The following is a 21,765-nucleotide window of genomic DNA, read 5'->3' as shown; positions in this document are numbered from 1 at the left end:
GGGCGGGGTGGGGGAGAGCGGGGTGGAGACATTCAGCCCCCGCCGGCCCACACATCACAACTTTTGCATTTCCCTCAACATCAATTAAGGAGAACATCAAAGCAAGTCTCCCGCCAGCCTCCGCCGCCGCCCTGAGATGGAGTGGCCGCCGCCGCACGAGTTTGTGAATTGGCTGCGGCGAGGGCGGCGCCGCGTGACACTCAACGGCGGCACTCAAAAAAATGGGCCGAGGCGAGCGGGGGGTGCCGGGGTGGGGAAGGTGACAAGGCGGGGAGGCTGAAGGGAAGGGAAGAGAAAATGAAGGGAAGGGCGGGCGGGCAGGGAGGGGTCGGGCCACACCATGAAACAACTCACAATACGCAACGGGTTATAATAAGAACACGGCGGCGGCGGCGCAGGCCACACTGAGCCCTACGGCGGGGCGCGGCACGGCGGCCGAGGCCCCTGCCCCTCCCTGGCCCCCGCCCCTGCCCCCGCCTTTACAAATAGTACGGGCGGGCAGGCGACCCTCGCTCTTACGCCACCGCCGGGCGGCGCGGCTTGCGTCCCTCTGGCGGCGCGCGGCGCCCCGCGTCGAGATAGCAGAAAACCGCGACTCGAGACATTCCCCAGATAACGCTCCGGCGGGTTATCTTCCCGTCCTTCTCCCCCGGGGGTCTCGCCCCCTCCTGCGGCGCCGCGGGGGCCGCCTCCCCAACGTAGGTGTAGGGGGGGGAGGCGGGGCGGGCCCGTGGTGCAGACCCAGGTAAGCCGCGGCCAGGTGCGGCGCGGCGCGGCGCGGGGCGGGGCGGCGCTGGGGCTGGAATGGCGGGGCGCGGGCGGGGGTTGCGTCCTTGTGGCGCCCCGCGCAGCGCGCTGGATTGAGACATCAACGTCAGGCCAGGTAAACACCCCCGACCCCGCTACATCGACCCGCCCCCCGCACGACCCCTCAGGGGCCTCCCACCCTCCAGGGCCCCTCCGCCCCATGAAGGATACGCTGTCCCCCTCCTCCTCCCCTACCCACAGCGGAGGGAGGGGAAGAGGGGGGGCGGGGGGGTGCATGGGTGGTGTAGCGGGGTGCCGGCATGCGGTCATTGTGTATGGAGAAGTTGTACGCCAGGCTGGAGGGCAGGGGGGGAGGGCAGCCACACACACACACACACACACACACACACACACACACACACACACACACACACACACACACACACACACACACACACACACACAGGTAGCACTCGTAACCACTTCCCCCAAAAGTCAACCCCATCTGAATACGTTCCTGCGCCTCTCGCCCCAACCCTCGCCCCTCCGCCTTGCCTTCCTCCTCCTCCTCTCGCCCTTCCCGCCCTTGTCCTGCCAGCGTCGCGGACACTCAGCAGGGCAGGTGACTCAGGAGGCCTCAGCACACCACCTGTCCACTTATGAGCACAGGTAAGGCAGCTATGAGGTGATACAGGTAGACCTAACGCAACAGTCATCACCAAGTCATCACAAGTTTCAAGTTTCATTCTCTCTTGGTGTTTCAGTCATATTCATCACTTCTTTCAAATGACTTCAATCTTCTGACTTCTTTCTCCTTCCTTCCTTCCTTTATTTATTTCTTCTTTCCTCCTTCATTCATTCTCTCTTGGTGTTTCGGTCATACATTCATCACTTATTTCCACTGACTTCCATCTTCTTTCTCCTTCCTTTCTTTCTTTCTTTCTTTCTTTCGTTCCTTCCTTCCTTTATTCATTCATTCTTTCTTACTCTTCAATCATATTTTCATCACTTCTTTCCACTGACTTCCATCTCCTTCTTTCCTTCCTTCCTCCTTCCTTCATTCTCTTCCCGTTTCGATCATACATTCACCACTGACTTCTTCCTCCTCCTTTCTTTCTTTCCTTCCTTCCTTTCGACATCCACCACTCGACTTTCACCACCACAAGATATCACCATCACCACCATCACCATCGTCACCATTCCTACCTCTCCCTACCTCCACATCACCACAAGTCACACCAATACCCACGTGAACAACCCACCAACATACCTCCATTCTCCTCTCTCTTTTTCTTTCTCATTCCTCTCTCACATCTTTATCATTTTGCTCTCACATCCTCCTCCTTCCCTACATGTTGTCCCCTTTGCAATTCTCCCCTCATACAGTCACCCCAGGAATCAAGAAATAACCTCCCCTTTCAATCCCTCTCACCCTTCTCCCTCAGTCACCCCTTCCCCTCTCTTTCAACCTCTCAAAACCCCTTTCTATCTACTTCCTACTTCCCCTCCCTAACCTAACCTAACACTCCCCCTTTCTCTATTACCACCTCCCTTTCTCTCTCCCTTCTCCCTCCCTCTCCAACCTAACTGCCCCATTCTCTCTCTCCCTTACTATTACCTCCCTTTCCCTCCGTAACCTCACTCCCTCCCTTACAACCTCTTCCCTCACTGCCACCTCCCTTTCCCTCTCCCTTTCCTCACATTCACAAAGCCACACATATCCGAAACTTCTCCCTTCTCTCCCTCCCTTAGTACCATCTCCCTTTCCTTCCCCCTTCCCCTTTCCCTCCTCCCTTACTTAACCTGGCCCTCCTCTTCTCTCCCCCTCATCCCCAACCTAACCTAACCCCCTCCCCCTCCCCTCCCAACCCCCCCGGCCGCCCCAGGGAGACACAACAAGTACTGTCGACTCTTATTTAACAACAAAACACTTCGAGGCTCCTCACGTCCTCACAGCGCCTCGCCCTCATTGTTTTAGCGGCGGCCTCGTCACCTCCTCGACTGGGGTGGGGGGGTGGGTGGGGGTGGGGGGGGGGGTTGGAGGGGTTGAGGATCCTGGGAATTATCTTATTTAGCACGGGTGTGGTAATGACTGGGGAGGGAGGGGGAGGGGGAGGTGGGGTGTGAGGGGGGCGGGGAGGCTGCGGCGGCGAGATCAAAGGCGTCTCGCTGTGATTGAATTCCTCACATCATAATGGGCTTAGGACGCGAAATTTGTGACGCTGAAGACCTTCCTTTTCCTCCTCCTCCTCCTTCTTCTTCTTCTTTTTCTTCTTCTTCTTCTTCTTCTTTTTCTTCTCTCCCTTCTGCTTTACGTACTGCTTTTTTCTTCTTCTGCTTCTTCTTCTTCTTCTTCTTCTTCTTCTTCTTCTTCTTCTTCTTCTCCTCTCCCTTCTGCTTTTCGTACTGCTTTTTCCTTCTTCTGCTTCTTCGTCTTCTTCTTCTTCGTCTTCTTCTTCCCCTTCTTCTTCTTCTTCTTCTTCTTCTTCTTCTTCTTCTCCTGCTTGTCGTTTTGCTTCTTCCTTCTTCTCTCATTTTTTTCTTCATGTCTGCTTTCTCTTTTCCTTCCCTCCTCCTCCTCCTCCTCCTCTTCCTTCTTCTTCTTCTTCTTCTTCTTCTTCTTCTTCTTCCTCTTCTTCTTCTTCTTCTTCTTTTTCGTCTCCTTCCTTCTGCTTTCCGTTCTCTCATTTTTTCTTTTATGTCTGCTTTCTCTTTTCCCACACTCCTTCCTCCTTCATCTTTTTCTTCGTCTTCTTCCTTCTTCTGCTTTTCGTTTTCTTTCTTCTTTGCTTCTGCCTCCTTCCTTCCTTCTCTCTGTCTCTCTGTTCCTGTTATTTGTTTATGTTTCTCGTTTTTTCCTTCATTCCTCCTTCTTCTGTTATTTGTTTGTTTCTTCTTCTTTTTTTCCTTTTTTCCTCCTTCCTCCTTCTTTTTTCCTTCTTCTCCTTCTTCGCTCTCGGGTCCTTTCTTCCCTCCGTCTCTTCTTCCTATTTTTTTTTCTCTCGTGTTTCTTCTTTTTCTTCTACCTCCCTCCCTCCCTCCTTCCTTTCCCTCCTTCCTCCCTTCTTTCTTTTTTTTGCTTTTCCATCTTTTTTTCGCTTGCACCTCCTTCTCTTCCTTCCCTTTGTCTGTTATTTTTTTTCTTTTTTCTTTTTCCTCCCTTCCCTCGTTCCCTTCCTCCTCCTCCTCCTTCTTCTTCTCCTTCAGTTGCATTCATTTTCTTTCACGTCTTTCATTATTTCTTTTTCTTTGATTTATTTTTGTTTTTTTTTGGTTACGTGTGGACGGAGTGGTTGTGGTGGAGCTTCTAACGTGTGTGTGTGTGGACTGTGAATGTGCGTGCGTGCGTGCGTGTGTGTATGTGTGTGTGGTAGGGGATGGTTGTATTTTATAGTGGTATGGGTCTTGTTGTAAAGGGATTGATGTAGTGGGTGGTGTGTGTGTGTGTGTGTGTGTGTGTGTGTGTGTGTGTGTGTAGTGTATCCCCCACATACACACACTACACACATACATACAGACATACAGACATACAGACATACATACACACGCTATACCCAAAATACTGTCCTTAACCTTGCATGTATACACCCCACATACATACATACATACATAACAGATACAGTGTTTAGCGGGCTTTTTTTTTTTCTTCTCATTATTATTTTCTTTCTTGCCATTGAGTTGCTTCCTTTACTGTAAACACACACACACACACACACACACACACACACACACACACACACACACACACAAGAGATATACACACAAATACACTCACACACAGAAAGCTACATCCTGTCCACTCTGACCCAAGGATTCAACACACACACACACACACACACACACACACACACACACACACACACACACACACACACACAAACACACACACACATTCACGTCAGCTATATCATAATTTTTCCTCGACTTAGCGCACTTGAGAAGAAGAAGAAGGAGGAGGAGGAGGAGGAGGAGGAGGAGGAGGAAGACGAGTTAGCACACATGAGGAATACAAGCTTAAGAAAAGAGAGAGAGAGAGAGAGAGAGAGAGAGAGAGAGAGAGAGAGAGAGAGAGAGAGAGAGAGAGAGAGAGAGAGAGAGAGAGAGAGAGAGAGAGAGAGAGAGAGAGAGAGAGAGAGAGAGAGAAAGGAGGAGGAGGAGGAGGAACAAGAGGAAGACGAGGACAAGGAGGAGGAGGAGGAGGACTTTCACCATCCCCACCATTCCTACCTCCGTTCCTTCCTCTTTACCTCCAAATATATGAGAAAGATATAGAAAGAGAGAGAAGAAGAGGAGGAGGAAGAAGAAGAAGACGAGAAGGAAGAGAAGAAGGAGACGACCCACTTCCTCTTCCCCTTCCCTTCTCCTCCCTTTCTCTTCTTCCTCCCTTCCCTCCCTCCCCACCTCACTAGCAAGCAACCACCCACGAACAAAGAGAATTAATAAACGCTGTATCTAGCAATCTCTTATCAATTTGCCACAAGACTGATCAGCCGTGGAAATTGTGAAGCCGCACTTAACCCCAGGGACAAAAAAATCGGCTCTTGAGAGAACAGGAAAATCCACATTAGCAACACCGAGAACCTTGCTGCAGGGAAAAAGGAAAAAAAGGAAAATAAAAGAGAGAGAGAAGGGGAAGGAGAGGAAAATGTTATAAAAGCTGACTAGGGGGAAATGAAACTGGGGTGAAGGTGAATAGTGATAAAGAGAGAGATAGGAAAGACATGATTAATGCCGACAGAATGAGTTTGATAAGTAGGGAGAGAGGAAAGGAAGACAATTTAAAGGTAAGGTCAGGTATGTTGCAAGAGCTTTCTTTATATAACCGTGGAAAGTGAAGCCAAACTATAATTACCCCAACAATACATTAACAAAGGAAAAGAACACAACCAACACCCAGACGAAGACTTGCTGTAAAAAAAATAAGAGAGAAAGAGAAAGAAGAAGAAAATGAAGACAGCGACTCAAATACCGTGAAAGATTAAAGTGAAGCAATTAACTTAAGAAAAAAAAAAAGAATAGAACTAACATACAAAAAAGACTTGCTGAAGAGAATAAAAGAGTGAAAGCGGAGGAAGATGAAGAAGAAAAGGAAGAAGAAGAAGAAGAGAAAGAAGAAAAGGAAAACAAAGAAGAAGAAGAGGAAGAGAAAGAAGAAGAAATTAAAGAAGAAGAAGAAGAAGAAGAAGAAGAGAAAGAGAAAGAAGAAGAGAAGGAAAAGAAGAGAAAACGAAGAACGGCCCACTGAAATGAGAAGAAAGAGAAGGAAGGAGGAAAGGAATGGAGAGAAGGAAGGAAAGGAACGAAAGAAGAGAGATGAGAGAGGAAACAAACAGGGAAGAAGAGACGGCAGAAGAAAAACCAGAAGGAAAAAGAAGAGAAAACGAAGGGCGGCCCACTCAGGCATCCACGCGGGGCCCTCCTCAACTACCCGCGCAAAATGAAACTGCCCGGCTCTTATCAATAAAACCCTGCCATTAGCCACGGTCACCCAGCCTGGCGTCGTATTTAAAAACACGTATTCGCAGTCCGGCGGCATCAGGGATGATTCATGCGAACATTTTCTTAATTAAATACGCGGAACGGAACCTGTATGAGTCGCGGACCACCAGAGAAGCGGAGGGAAAGGAAGGGAAAGGGAGAGGAGATTGGGGAGGGGAAGGGAGGGAGGGAAAGGTAGGGGAGGAATGGAATGGAAAGAGATGTTAAGGGAAAGGACGGGAAAGGGAGAAGAGAGATGGGAGAGAGGAAGGAAGGGGAAAGAAGGGAAAGGGAGAAGAGAGATAGGGGAGAGGAAGGAAGGGGAAAGAAGGGAAAGGGAGAAGAGAGATAGGGGAGGGGAAGGGAGGGGAAAGAAGGGAAAGGGAGAAGAGAGATAGGGGAGGGGAAGGAAGGGGAAGGAAGGGAAAGGGAGAAGAGAGATTGGGAGGGGAAGGGAGGGGAAAGAAGGGAAAGGGAGAAGAGAGATTGGGAGGGGAAGGGAGGGGAAAGAAGGGAAAGGGAGAGAAGAGATGGGGGAGGGAAAGGGAGGAAGGGGAATGGAGAGGAGAGAGGAGGAATGGAAGGGAAAGGGATGTTGAGGGAAGGGAAAGGAAAGGAAAAGGAGAAGAGAAAAGACGCAGTGAAGGAAAGGAGGAAGGAAAGGAGAGGAAGGGGAGAGAAGGGAAGGCGAAGGAAAAGGAAGGAGGAAAGGAAGGGAAGAAGAGGAAGGTGATGATAAAGATGGGAGGAAATGAAGGAAAGAAGAGAAGGGAAGAAAGGTTAGGTGATTTGAAGGAAGGGAGGAAAGGGAGAGAAGATAGATGGAAGGGAAGAAGGGAGATGTTGTGATGGGATAATTTTAAAGGTCATGGTGTTGTGAGATGTTATGGGTATTCTCTCTCTCTCTCTCTCTCTCTCTCTCTCTCTCTCTCTCTCTCTCTCTCTCTCTCTCTCTCTCTCTCTCTCTCCCAGGGCCTTGCGTGCGGTTCCTCAAGGTTGGATTATTCATACCACCTCCTCCTCCTCCTCCTCCTCCTCCTCCTCCTCCTCCTCCTCCTCCTCCTCCTCCTCCATTTCTTCAGTATGTGTGGTTTTCTCTCTCCTCTCCAATGTTTCTCTTTTTTCCAATATATTTCTCTTCAGTTTGTTTCTCTTCTCTTCTCCTCTCTTCTCTTCTCCTCTCTTCTCTTCTCCTCTCCTTTCCTCTCCTCTCCTCTCTTTTCTTCTCTTCTCTTTTCTTCACACACACACACACACACACACGCACACACGCACACACGAAAAAACAATCATAATGTCTCGAAAACTCAAAATAATAATAATAATAAAAATAATAAATGAGAAATAAATAAATAAATAAATAAATAAATTGTAACTCACCTCATTGACAGGACAGCTCTTCCTCCACATCCGACGAGGGTTTGGAGGAGGAGGAGGAAGAGGTGGAAGAAGAGGAGGAGGTGGAGCAGGAGGTGGTGGCATGGAGAGGGGACGAAACCACACCACCACCACCACCACCGCCACCACTACCGCCACTGTGACGACTTCTTCCACCTCCACCTCCACCTCCACCTCCTCCACTGCTACTGCTACTACGGTGACTGCTACTCCGCCTGCTGCCGCTACTGCTGCTGCTGGTACTCCGGAAGGTTGGCTCCACGGCACCTGTTGGGAAGAAGGGGTTGTTGTTGTTGTTGTTGTTGTTGTTGTTGTTGTTGTTGTTGTTGTTGTTTTGGGTCTGGTTATAGGGATGTTGTGGTGGTGGTGGTGGTGGTGGTAGTAGTAGTAGTAGTAGTAGTAGTAGTAGTAGAAGGAAAGGAAAACTAGAAAATAAAAAAAAAGTAAAGAGGAGGAAAAGATAAAGAAAAAAGAGGAAAATAAAGATAAAGAAGAGAAAGGAAAAGAAAATAATTAGAAAGAAAAGGAAACATTTCATCATAAAAAAAGGAAGATAAAAAAAAAACGGAGGCAGAAAAAAGATCAGAAAAAAGACAAAGAAGAAAATGAAGACAAGGAAGAAGGAAAAGAAATTAAATAGACAGAAAAAAAAGAGAATTCAACCAAAAAAGAAAAAGAAAGAAAAAACAAAAAAAAAAAAACACGAAGACAGAAAAAGATCAGAAAAAAGAAGAAAATGAAGACAAAAAAGAAATAAAATAAAATAAATTGAAAGAAAAAAAAGTGAATTCAACCAAAGAAAAACAATAATGGAAGGAGAAAAAACTCATCACCATCAACACCATCATCATCATCAACACCATCATCATCAACACCAAAACTCACCCGGCAGCGGCGTGTGCAGCTCCACTTTGACCTTGGCAGTGGCGGTGACTTTGGTGGTGGTGGTGACGTGGTGGTGGAGGTGGTGAAGGTGGTGATGAGGGTCGTGGTGGTGGTGGTGATGCCCCTCTCCACCAAGACTCGTCGTGGCTGGAGTGGTCGTCGTCTCAACCACCACCTGGGGCTCAACGACAATCTCATGGGACGACCTTAGCGACTGGGACGACCTGGTAGACGACGATGGCTCCTCCGTAATGGTCGTTAGCGATAGATTTGACCCATGGAGTCGTGGGTATAACGACCCTGACCCACTCATACCACCCACGGACCGCCTTGACCCACGCCCACTAGACCCACGCCCTCCACTCCGCCTAGATGAAGAACTGTGACCATGGACGTGTGAGGGCTGAGGTGAGGGTGGCGGCGAGGGCGTGGGTAGTCTGTCCGGGTGGTTTCTTGGGACGACCTCTGCTGGGGGGCCGACGAGGGACAGGAGGACGGGGAGGAAGACTAGCCCGTCCACCACCCCGAGCATCGTCAGGCCCAGAAGGACGCAGAAGAAGTACCTGACGAAGGGGAAGACAGGTATGTGTGGGTTACTTATGCATACCTGAGGACTGATTGACAGGTATATACACACACAAACATACACACACACACACATACATGGGACGTTGTAATTGTGTATATTTTTCTTTCTTTTTTTCTTTTTTTAATCTTCTTGTTTTCTTTACTGTAACAAAAAAAAATCAAATACCCGAAGATTGGTTGATATACATACATACATACATACATACATACATACATACATACATACATACATAAGTGATTCTGTTGTATGGAAGATGAGAGGAAGAAGAGGAAGAGGAGGAAGAGGAAGGAGATAATAAGTGTAAGAGGAATAACAGATGTAGTAATAAGAAAAAAAAAAGTAAAATTCTTCTCTATAGGAAATAAGAAAAAAAAGAAACACGACTTTAAATGACCGCTATCCTTCTCTTACACTCTTTCCTCCTCCTCCTCCTCCTCCTCCTCCTCCTCTTCCTCCTCCTCCTCATCTTCATATATCATCCTAGCTCATCCTCTTACTTACCCTCACATCCTTCCCTTTCTCCCTCTCCCTCCTCCTCCTCTTCCTCTCTCTCTCTCTCCCTCAAAACCTCAGGGAACGTCCGAGGTAGTGGCAAGTTTTTTTTTCTCTCCCTCTTCCTCTCTTTTTTTCTCTCCCTCTTCCTCTCTTTTTTTTCTCTCTCCCTTCTCTCTCTCTCTCTTTTTTTTTTTTTTTAGACCGCCCCGGATAACTATAATTTGAGGATGAATGAGATCCCATCAACCTCCTCCTCCTCCTCCTCCCCATTCAACCTTACCCTCCCCAAGCCTAGTCTCACCCCGTTTCACCCTTGTTTCACCCCGTTTCGTCTTCTCCCTTCACATATAGATAAAACACACACACACACACACACACACACACACACACACACACACACACACACACACATACACATATCTATTACGAGAAACGAAAGAAAGACAAAACCACAAGATGAGAGGTAGAGGAGGGAGAGAGAAGGGAGAGGTAAAATTAAACAAATCCTCCCCAGTCTAGTCTCCCTCCTGTTTCATTTTGTTTTGTCTCCCTTTAACGTGTAGAGAAGGAAAGGGAGAGAGAGAGAGAGAGAGGGGGGGGGGAGAGGTACGAGAAAGGAAAACAAATATAAAAAAGGGAAGAGAGGGAGAGAAAAGGAAGTAAAGGGGAAGAAACAAATAACAAAAAGGGAAAGGTAAAAGGAGAGAGAAAAGGAGGAAAGGGAAAGAAAAGGAGAGAAAAGGGAAGAGAAGGAAAGAAGGAAACAAAAATAGGAAAATATAAGAAAAGAAAGGGTTAGAAGAGGAAGGGAAAACAAGGGCAGAGAGAAAAGGAGGAAAAGGAAAAGAAAAGGAGAGAAAAGGGAAGAGAAGGAAAGGAGAAAGAAACAAAAATAGGAAAAAGAAAAGAAAAGAAAGGGTCAGAAGAGGAAGGGAAAAAAAAGGGAGAGGAAAAGGGAAGAAAGAAAAGGAGGAAAGGGAAAAGAAAAGGAGAGAAAAGGGAAGAGAAGGAAAGGAGAAAGAAACAAAAATAGGAAAAAGAAAAAGAAAGAAAGGGTCAGAAGAGGAAGGGAAAAAAAAACATAGATGCCAAAAAGGGACAAAAAAGAGAGAGAGAGAAAGAGGTAAAGGAAAAGAAACACAAATAGAAAAAGAGACAAGATGAAGAAAAAAGGGAAGGAAGGAAGGAAGGAAGGAGGAGGAGGAGGGGAAGGAAGGAAGAGAGACCAGGAGGAGGGTAGTTTAATCCCTTCTCTTCCTTCCTCTCCTCCTCCTCCTCCTCCCATTCTCTTAATGTCAACAAACGTCTCTTGGAAAACGCGGGGAGGGCGGGATACAGCGCGGCGCCGTGGGTGGTGTGTGTGTGTGTGTGTGTGTGTGTGTGTGTGTGTGTGTGTGTGTGTGTGTGTGTGTGTGTGTGTGTGTGTGTGTGACAGTGTGTGTGTGTGTGTGTGTGTGTGTGTTACAGTGTGTGTGTGTGTGTGTGTGTGTGTGTGTGTGTGTGTGTGTGTGTGTTACAGTGTGTGTGTGTGTGTGTGTGTGTGTGTGAGAGAGAGAGAGAGAGAGAGAGAGAGAGAGAGAGAGAGAGAGAGAGAGAGAGAGAGAGAGAGAGAGAGAGAGAGAGAGAGAGAGAGAGAGAGAGAGAGAGAGAGAGAGAGAGAGAGAGAGAGAGAGAGAGAGAGAGAGAGAGAGAGAGAGATAACCAATTAATTCAACCAAATAAAAACAACCAAACCATCTTACCTAACCCAACCTAACTTAACCAAATGAAGTCCAAACCTAACCTAACCTAACCTAACCTAACCCAACCCAACCATCATCACCACCACCCTCCTCACCACCACCACCACACTCAACCAAATGAAGCCCAAACCTAACCTAACCTAACCCAACCACCACCACCACCACCACCACCACACTCACACTCACCTCCTAATGAAGTCAAACTCGGAGAAAAGCAACATAAGGGACGCCAGCATGGTGGAGGCCGCCCCATGTAGCACCGGCGCCGACATATGCTGCAGGGCCAATATCACACGCCTATCCCGCCCGCCCACCGCCGTCAGGAACCCGACCGTCACGTGAACGCAGAACTCCACGCCCACGCCCACGCTGACGATGAGGAGGACAGCGGGGACGGCGGACAGCTTCACGCCCATCACGCCCAGCAACCCGAACAGCTGCAGGACAAGGGCGGCGAGGAGGAGGACCACCAGCGCCGCCGCCCACAGGTTCATGAGCACGACAGCCAGGACGAGGAACACGGCTGTCAACACCGCCAGCAGCGCCAGCACCAGGTAGAATCTGACGAAGGGGAAGAAGGTGGTGAATCGAGAGTGAAGTGATAGACAGACAGACATACACTCATACAGTTAGTCAAGATCACAACTATTATAAGGAAAGAAAAAAAAATTTGAAAGGAAAATAAAAAAACGTAAAAATTCAAACCAACTTAATTTTATTTTTCTTCTTTCCTTCCTTCCTTTCTTTCTTTTTCTTTTCTTCCTTCATTTCTCCTATCTTTTTCTTTTCTTTTCTTTCCTTTCTCTTCCTTCCTTTCTTTCTTTCTTTCTCTTTTCTTCCTTTATTTCTCCTATCCTTTTCTTTCCTTTCCTTTCCCTTCCTTCCTTCCGTCTTTCCTTCCTTCCTTCCTTCCTTTCTCTTTTCTTCCTTCATTTCCCCTATCCTTTCCTTTCCTTTCCCTTCCATTCCTTCCTTCCTTCCTTCTTTCCTTCCTTTCCTTTCCCTTCCATTCCTCCCTTCCTTCCTTCCTTCCTTCCTTTCCTTTCCTTTCCTTTCAATACAAAAACACAAGAACTAAAACCAACTATCCTCTATATCCCTCCTCCTCTTCCTCCTGCTCCGCCTCCTCCTCACCTGAGCTTGATGTACTGCTCCCAGAAGGTGAAGGGGACGCCGGTTGGGAAGTTCGGCAGACCCTTCTCCTCGAACCTCCGACAAATGGTTCTCACTTCTTGAATCATGGCGGTGATGGACTCGGTGTCGCTGAGGCGGTGGAGGTAGAACGGAAGCTGCGTGTACACCAGCGGAGAGCTCTTGGGAATCTGAAGGAGGCGGTGAAGAAGTGGCTGAGTGAGTGAGGGGGGTGGATGATAAGGGAATGGATCTTGGGAGAGGAATGAGGGAGATAGTGAGTGAATGAGAAGAGGAAAAGAAGATAGAGGAATGAATATGGAAAAGGGGAGGAGGAAGGAGGAGGAGGAAGGAAGGAAGGAAGGAAGGAAGGGAAGGGAAAGAAAGGAAAGAAGGAAGGAAAGATAAAGAAGAGGGTAAATGAAGGGAAAGAAAGATTGAGGAAGGGGAGGAAGAGTTGAGATCTGTGAGGAACAAGGAAGAAGAAGGTGAATGGAAGGGGAGGAGGAGGAGGAGGAGGAGGAGGAGGAGGTAAAGAAAGCATATGTGTAAGAAGGGAGTGAGAATGAAGAGCTGTCAATTTCTCCTCCTCCTCCTCCTTCTCCTCCTCCTCCTCCTCCTCCTCCTCCTCCTCCTCCTCTCCTCCTCCTCCTCCTCCTCCTCCTCCAAGGGATTTGTCGCTAAAAACACACAGAGCCCGAGAGTGTGTGTGGCGCGGCGACCCTATTAACACACATACACACACACACACACACACACACACACACACACACACACACACACACAGTATACAAGAGAATGATAACTAAAGGCAAAAAAAAAAAGGAATATAGAAAAAAAAGCAAATACGAAACGAGAGAACGAAAAAAAGGAAAAGAAAATGAGAGAGAAAAGGAGATAAAGAAAAATGATGAAAAGAAAAAAATGGACGAAAAAATAAATAATAATAGGAAGGAGAAGCAAAAACGAGGAAAAAAGAAAAAGGGGACGAAAAAGATGAATTTAATATGAAGAAAAAGAGGAAAAGGGAAGAAAAAAGGTGAAGGAGGAAGAAAAAGGCGAAAAAGATGAAGGAAAACACAGGAAAACAAGATTACCATAGACACACACACACACACACACACACACACACACACACACACACACACACACACACACATCTTCAAGAAAAAAAACAAAACCACAATAAAAAACAAAAACAAAAAAGACCATAAAAACATACACACACCCATACAGACAGACAGACAGATAAACAGATACACACCTTCAGCTCATAGTCGTGTCTGTCGTGTGACCAGTGTCGGGGCTCCGGGCGAAGGTCAGCCTGAGAGGACGTGTAGGCGAGGGCGTCCGTGTTGACCCAGGCCGTTAGGTAATTGTAGAAGGCCTTGGGGTTGATGATGCCTTCAGAGTCCACGAGACGGATCTGTGGGCGGGAGATGAAGAGATGGAGATGCTGCTGGTGGTGGTGGGGGGGGGGGGAGAGGGGATGCTGGTCAAGAGTGAGAGTGAATGAAAGAAAAAAAAAAAGGAGGAATGAGAGGGAGAAGAGAGAGATGAGGAGGAGAGGAAGAGGAGGGAGAGAGAAGGAAAGAATGAAAGGAAAAAATGAGATTGATGGAGAGATGGGAAGAGGAAGAGAAGGGAAGAGAAAGAGAAAGAATTAAGGGACAGAAAGGGAGAAAGGAGGGTTGGGCAGGAGGATGGGAGGGTAGGAAGGAGGAAGGGAAGTAGGAAGGGTAGGAAGGAGGAAGGGAGGAAAGGAAAAATGAAGGATAATAGGGAGGAAAGAGGGAAGGAAGTGAAATTGGGAGAGGAAGAGAGAGGGAGGGGAGGAGGAAAGGAAAGGAAAGAAAAGAGAAAAGGAGGGAGGAAGGGAAGGAAAAGGAAGGAAGGAAAGAAAGTAAGAAGGAAGGTAGATAGGAAAGAAGGAAGGATGATAGGGAGGAAAGAGGGAAGGAAGTGAAATTGGGAGAGGAAGAGAGAGGGAGGGGAGGAGAGAAGGAAGGGAGAGAGAAGAGAAAGGGAGGAAGGGAAGGAAACAAAAAAAGGAAAGATAAAGAAAGAAAAAAGATAGACACTGATAAATATATAAACAGATACAGAAAAAAAGGATATAAAATTACCTTCGTGACAAACAACAGCAAAACAAAACAAAAACATGACCAAAACAAAACAAAACAAAAACAACCAAAACAAAACAAAACAAAAACAAACACAACCTGACCAAATCAAAACCAAAACAAAACAAAAACATGACCAAAACAAAACAAAAACAACCAAAACCAAAACAAAACAAAACACAAACACTCAAACAAACATGGTCACAGGTAAGCCCTCCCAACCCCCTTACCTGCGTGACCAAGGACGTATCAATTGGGTTATCGACATGTCCAGTCTGCACGAGAAGTTTGTAGGCCAACACCCCGTCGTCTGAAGCGTTCTTATGCCACGTCTCCTGAGTGATGCACCCGTCCCTCCAATCCCTGTCGAACGCCGCCTGGAGACCTGAGGAAGGACGAGGAGAAGGGCTGCTGAAGAAGGTGGTGATGGTAGTGGTGATGTTGTATGGTAGTGAGTGACGAAGGGAAGAGGTGATGGTGATGAGTGGAAAATGGAAAATAATGGTGATGATGCTGGTAGTGGTGAGTGGAAGAGATGATGGTGAGGAAAGGAAGGTGAGGAGTGGAAAATGGAAAATGATGGTCGATGATGATGGTAGTGGTGGTGTATGGTAGTGAATGAGAAAAAGAGAGGAGTGGAAAATGGAAAATGATGGTGATGATGATGGTAGTGGTGGTGTATGGTAGTGAATGAGAAAAAGAGAGGAGTGGAAAATGGAAAATGATGGTCGATGATGATGGTAGTGGTGGTGTGTGGTAGTGAATGAGAAAAAGAGAGGAGTTGAAAATGGAAAATGATGGTCGATGATGATGGTAGTGGTGGTGTATGGTAGTGAATGAGAAAAAGAGAGGAGTGGAAAATGGAAAATGATGGTCGATGATGATGGTAGTGGTGGTGTATGGTAGTGAATGAGAAAAAGAGAGGAGTGGAAAATGGAAAATGATGGTCGATGATGATGGTAGTGGTGACTGGTAGTGATGGTGTGTGGTAGTAAATGAGAAAAGGAAAGTGATGAGTTGAAAATGGAAAATGATGGTGATGATGATGGTAGTGGTGACTGGTAGAGATGATAGTGAGTGGTGGTGACAGGGAAGAGGGTAGTGGTGGTAGAGATTGAGATAGAGATTGGTAGAGGAAAGACACAGTGAGAATGAGGAAGGAGAGAGAAGGAGGAGGAGGAGGAGGAAAACAAAGAATGAGATATAAAAAAAAAATAAACAAGAGGAAAATGAAGAATTGGGAAACTGGTTGAAGTGAAAAGGAAGGAAGAAGAAAGGAAAGGAAAACAAGTGAATAGAAGAAACAAAGATAAAAAAATAATAACAAAAGAAAACAAAATGAAGAACAAAGCGGGAGACGTAAAAAGGAATCAAGAAAAAAAAGTTAGAAAAGAAGAAAACAAAACAATGACAGCAGCGGAGGTAATGAAGAAGAGTAAGCAAGGAAGAGAACAAGAAGACACAAAATAAAAGAAAGGAGGGGCGGACAGGCAGACAGCAAAAAAGGTAAAAAAAAAAAAAAGAAAAGAGAAAGAGAAAATACCTTGATTACAGAGTTACCTGGCAAAGGAAGCGACGGCGGTGGAAAAAACAGGAGGAGGAGGAGGAGGAGGAGGAGGAGGAGGAAGAGGGAGGGGAGAATGAGAGTGAATGAAAGAAAAAAAAGTAAGAGAGAGAGAGAGAGAGAGAGAGAGAGAGAGAGAGAGAGAGAGAGAGAGAGAGAGAGAGAGAGAGAGAGAGAGAGAGAGAGAGAGAGAGAGAGAGAGAGAGAGAGAGAGAGAGAGAGAGAGAGAGAGAGGGGAATGAGGAAAGGAAAAGGAGAGAGAATGAGAAAGAAAGAATGATGGAAAAAAAAGGGAGGAAAAAGAGGAGGGAGAAAGTGGAAGAGAAGGGAAGAGAAAGAAGTAATGAAAAAAAAATAAAGGAGGAAAAGGGAAGAAAGGAAAGTTAAGGGAAGAGAAAGAAAGGGAGAAAAAGAAAGAAAAGAGAAAACGAAAGTGAGTCAGAAAGAGAAATAAAGAAAATAAAAAGAAAAGACAGGGAACGTTTGTATCTCTCTCTCTCTCTCTCTCTCTCTCTCTCTCTCTCTCTCTCTCAACACAGTGCCAAGCAAATCAAAAGAGCGAGAGATGAAAGCATTCCCCTTCCACTACTCTCTCTCTCTCTCTCTCTCTCTCTCTCTCTCTCTCTCTCTCTCTCTCGATAATTTAAGGCAATCGCTCAGCCGCTGCGTAAAATAAACGGCGGAGGCTAAAAATACGACCCCCTTCACCTAACATGAGGGAGGGAAGGGGGGAGGGGAGGAGAGAAGGAGGGAAGGGGGAGGGAGGGGAGGAGGAGAGAAGGAGGAGGGGATGGAGGGAGGAGGGAAAGGGTCGCGTCGTGGGAGGTGGCGGCCGTGTGTGTGTGTGTGTGTGTGTGTGTGTGAGGAGGAGGAGGAGGAGGAGGAGATAGATTTACAAATGAAAAGCAATTCGTTAAAAGAAGAAAAATGTGAACCGCGAGAAAAAAATATATATACGAGAGAGAGAGAGAGAGAGAGAGAGAGAGAGAGAGAGAGAGAGAGAGAGAGAGAGAGAGAGAGAGAGAGAGAGAGAGAGAGAGAGTAGAGAGCAGTGACGTCACCATCAGCTGATCAGCGATGTAAACAAACAAAGTACTGATGGAGCACTCTGTCAGGCATGCGCTGGGGAGGAGGAGGAGGTGGAGGGGGAGGAGGAAGGGGGTTGAGGAGGAGAAGGGAATGAGAGAAGGGAGACGAGGGAAGGTTGGAGTTGAACAGCTGGCAGGCCACACACACACACACACACACACACACACACACACACACACACAAGCATGCACAGACACACTCTCCGCGAACAGCTGTCAAACTGGACACCAGGAAATGTTCTTTGCGTGTACGTGTGTGTGTGTGTGTGTGTGTGTGTGAGAGAGAGAGAGAGAGAGAGAGAGAGAGAGAGAGAGAGAGAGAGAGAGAGAGAGAGAGAGAGAGAGAGAGAGAGAGAGAGAGAGAGAGAGAGAGAGAGAGAGAGAGAGAGAGAGAGAGGCACTCACCGATGAGCCAGTCCCTGAAGAGCGAGAGCCAGTACTCCGGCAGGCCGCCGTCGTCGTTCTTGATGATGTGCTCGACGCGCGTGAAGGCCTCGTAGTAGTCGTGCATCAGCCGCTGCTTGGACGGGTACTCCACGTTGCCCTGCGTCACGGCAAACATGTTGTAGAAGCCGAAGTAGCGCTGCTGCGCCGCGAAGAAGGCGTACTCGGGCGTGTCGGCGGGCACCACGTCCGTCAGGTTGAGGCCGTCCTGCACGCGGCTCACGCCCCACGCCGCCGCCGCCACGGAGGCCATCAGCCCCGCCATGGCCGCCGCCTTCACCGCGCCGTGCGTCAGCGCCGGCCCGTACACCGCCCCCGCCCAGCCGCCCACGCTCCACTCGCTGCAGCACCGCACCAGAGACGCCCACGCCCGCGCAAGTCCTGAGCGCGTCTTGCCGCCGCCGACGAGGTCCCGCGTGGAGGTGGTGGTGGCCAGGGACTCCAGGGAGGGCGCGGTGGCGGAGTGAGGGTCCTGCGGCGCTGCCCAGCACTCGCGCGGGGTGGAGGGCGGCACCACGTGAGTCACGGTTCCGCCCCCCGGGGGAGGCAGCGCCCTGGTCACCGTGTCCTTCCTGGCGGGGCGCTCAGCCATGGAGGGCGTGGGCCGCGAGTGCCTCCGCGGCCCCGCGTGACCTCGCCCCTCCTCCGCGGCCACGCAGGCGGCGGGGTGTGGCTGCTGCTGCAGGGGCACCACCTGGTCCCTGGAGCCGCCGGGCAGGCAGCAGAAGAGGTCGGCGCGTCTGGCGTGGCGGCGGCGCAGGTCGAGGCTCATGATGGCGGGGAAGACGGTGAGCGACGCCACCAGGTTGAAGAGCACCAGCAGCGCCGCCTGCAGGCAGAAGGCGCGCAGGGCCGGCACAGGCACGAGGGCCCTGAAGAAGGCGCAGGCGTTGGAGACGGAGGTGTGGTCGACGGAGACCCCGGCGCGCGTGACGACCTCACCCACGCGCTCGTGTTGGGGGGTTGGGGTGGGGTGTGTGTGTGTGTGTGTGTGTGTGTGTGTGTGTGTGTGTGTGTGTGTGTGTGTGTGTGTGTGTGTGTGTGTGTGCCAAAACTGTATGAAGTCTTAATCTATTTCCCAAACAGAAGAAAGACAAGAGGAGGAACGGAGGAAGTGAAGCAGGAAGAGGAAGACCGGAATGAAGGAGAGAGAAAGAGGAGGAGGAGGAGGAGGAGGAGGAGGAAGGGGCGGAGGGGAGAGAGAAACTGACAATGAAACAAAAAAAAAGCGACGCAAGAAACAAAACCCACATACTTGGGCTTGCGTAAGAGAGAGAGAGAGAGAGAGAGAGAGAGAGAGAGAGAGAGAGAGAGAGAGAGAGAGAGAGAGAGAGAGAGAGAGAGAGAGAGAGACGTGACAAGTTTTCTCAAGGCGATTCACGGGTAAGCAATTTATATCTCATTATTCACAACCTTCCTCAGTGCGGCGGGATCGTGTGTGGCCCGCTGCTGGAGGAGGAGGAGGAGGAGGAGGAGGAGGAGGGAAAGGAAGAGGAGGAGGAGGAGATGCCAGATGAACCCCAGTCTCCATCTATCTTCCACTCCCGTCTCACCCTCTTCCTCCTCCTCCTCCTCCTCCTCGTTCTGGTCCAGTACTCAACCTCCTCCTCCTCCTCCTCTTCCTCCCGTCCGGTTCGAAGCTCCGAGATACGCTTCGGTTCGGTCCAGCCTTCACGAGTTAATGATTCATCTCTCGATTTTGGTTCATCTTGTCTTGAGTTTATGAGAGGGGTTAAAATTTGTCTTCTATTTCATCGTTGTTTTCCTTTCTTTTTTTTTTATTTCTTATTCTTCATTATCACCATCATCATCATCTTCCTTTTCTTCTTTTTCATCTTCTTCTATTTCTTGTTCTTGTTCTTCTTCTTATTATTATTGTTATTATCATTTATCATTATCATTATCTTCGTTTATTTCTTGTTTTCTTTTTTTTATTTTGGTATCGTCTTTAATTTTACTTCATGAACCTCTTACTCCTCTTCTTTCCTCTTCCTTCTCTTCCTCTTCTGTCCTCTTACTTCTCCTCCTCCTCACATTCTCCTCTTCCTTCCTCTTCTCTTCTTACTTCTACTTCTCTTTATCTTTTTATTTCCTCCATTTACTGTTTTTCTATTACGCTTCTCATCCATTTCCTCCTCCTCCTCCTCCTCCAGCAGCAACCTGAACCTCGAGGGAGACAAAAGAGCATCGCGTTGCAAGATCACAATCAAGGCAAGACAGGCTGACAGGGCGCGGCGTCCCCTTCTCTCTCTCTCTCTCTCTCTCTCTCTCTCTCTCGAAAAGGTATACACATAATAAAACGTAATTTCGGTTTAACTATTTTTTTATATCTTCTTTTTCTTCTTCTTCTTCTTCTTCTTCTTCTTCTTCTTCTTCTTCTTCTTCTTCTTCTTCTTCTTCTTCTTCCTCTTCATTGTCATCTACACAAGTGCTATTCCGCCCTTACTATCATACCCACTCCTCCTCCTCCTCCTCCTCCTCCTCCTCCTCCTCCTCCTTATCTAAGACTCATGACACTCCTTTGTTTGTTTATCCAGAGGCGGGAGAAAGCCAAGAATCACGTAGCGCATGATAAGTGGTGAGGAGGAGGAGGAGGAGGAGGAGGTGACAGGAAGAGAGGAGAAGGTGGAAGGGCTGAGAAGAGGAGTGAAGAGAGGAATGAAAGGAGGAATGCAGGAAGATAAGAAGAGGAGGAAGGAATGAAGGGAAGACGAGGAGGAAGATAACAAGGTGGAAGAGGTGTGAGGAGGAGGTATAGGTAAGGACAGTGGAGGTGGAGGAGGAGGAGGCAGGTGGTTGGAGGTGGAGGAAGGTGAGGGAGGAAAGGAAGGGAGGGAGGGTGAGGCAGGTGAGAGACAGGTGTGAGTCTGGTCTGTGTTACACCTGGTCTTCCTCAGGTAATACTTAAGATAATAATAGAAATAAAATAGAAGAAAAAGATGAAGAAAAAAGAGATGAAGAAAAAGATAAAGAAGAAAAAGATAAAGAAGAAAAAGATAAAGAAGAAAAAGATGAAGAAAAGGATGAAGAAGAAAATATGAAGAAAAAGACGAAGAAAAGGATGAAGAAGAAAAAGATGAAGAAAAATATGAAGAAAAAGATGAAGAAGAAAAATATGAAGAAAAAGATGAAGAAGAAAAAGATGAAGAAAAAGATGAAGAAGAAAATATGAAGAAGAAAAAGACGAAGAAAAGGCTGAAGAAGAAAAAGATGAAGAAAAATATGAAGAAAAAGATGAAGAAGAAAAATATGAAGAGGAAAAAGATGAAGAAGAAAAAGATGAAGAACGAAAACAAGAATAACAATAAGAACCAGACAAGAAGAAGAAGGAAACGAAGAACAATGTGAGAGAAAAGAAAATGAAAGTGGGAGAACAGAAAAATAAATAAAAGAATAAGAGGAAAAATAAAAATAAAACAAGAAAATAAAAAAAATGCAAACAAAAATGCGAGCAAGGGCATTTTTTTCTTCTTTTAAACATTCCTTTCCTTCCTTCCTTACTGTCTAAAAAAAAAGACAAAAAAGAAAAAAAAGAAAAAAGGAAAAAAAAGGAGAAAAGGGAGAAAAAAAGGGAGAGAAAAAACTTTATGGCTCCCTTCCCTTACCTTACCCTCTTCCCCTCCCCTTCCCTTCCTTCCCCTTCCCTTCCCTTCTCTTACCCTTCCTATTGTACTTCCCTTCCCTTCCCTTCCCTCACACCCATTCATGTTCCTATCACCCCATCAGACCCTACCCCTTCCCCCCCTTCCTTCCCCCCTCCCCTTCCCCTTCCTCTCAAGCCTCATCCATCACGGACGGTCTTATCCCCCTCACATCCACAGGAGGGGGGGAAGGGGGGAGGAAGGGGACGGTTGACAAATTGGGGTTGTTGTCTGCCCTTCCAATGCCCCCCCCCTCCTCTTCCCCCCACCCACCCTGAGGTCATGAAGGGTCACGTGACAGCCCGGGTCATGGAGGAGGAGGAGGAGAAGGAGAAGGAGGAGGAAGAAGGAGAAGAAGAAGAAGAAGAGAAAAACACGAAAATGAGCAAAAATAACCACAAACCGAGAGAGAGAGAGAGAGAGAGAGAGAGAGAGAGAGA

The 21,765-nt window shown here is 47.8% G+C and overlaps 1 protein-coding gene across 1 annotated transcript in view; it reads right to left on the bottom strand.

Moving 5' to 3' along the window:
• The window catches only part of LOC127003511 (protein patched-like), a 93,691-nt gene that overhangs the window by 1,980 nt on the left and 69,946 nt on the right, over positions 1 to 21,765 (bottom strand). Inside the window, exons 12-18 of the mRNA XM_050870320.1 lie at positions 17,646 to 18,633; positions 14,819 to 14,973; positions 13,730 to 13,891; positions 12,469 to 12,656; positions 11,521 to 11,895; positions 8,509 to 9,071; positions 7,606 to 7,890 (exon numbers count right to left, since the gene is read on the bottom strand). Of these exons, the coding sequence (XP_050726277.1) occupies positions 7,607 to 7,890; positions 8,509 to 9,071; positions 11,521 to 11,895; positions 12,469 to 12,656; positions 13,730 to 13,891; positions 14,819 to 14,973; positions 17,646 to 18,633 (2,715 nt within the window). The 3' untranslated portion in view covers position 7,606. The remainder of the gene's footprint in view (positions 1 to 7,605; positions 7,891 to 8,508; positions 9,072 to 11,520; positions 11,896 to 12,468; positions 12,657 to 13,729; positions 13,892 to 14,818; positions 14,974 to 17,645; positions 18,634 to 21,765) is intronic.

This window comes from Eriocheir sinensis, chromosome 25 (genome assembly GCF_024679095.1).
Source record: "Eriocheir sinensis breed Jianghai 21 chromosome 25, ASM2467909v1, whole genome shotgun sequence".
Classification (NCBI taxonomy): domain Eukaryota; kingdom Metazoa; phylum Arthropoda; class Malacostraca; order Decapoda; family Varunidae; genus Eriocheir; species Eriocheir sinensis.
The sequence above is the reverse complement of the archived record's forward strand: the minus strand, read 5'-3'. Positions and strand labels throughout refer to the sequence as shown.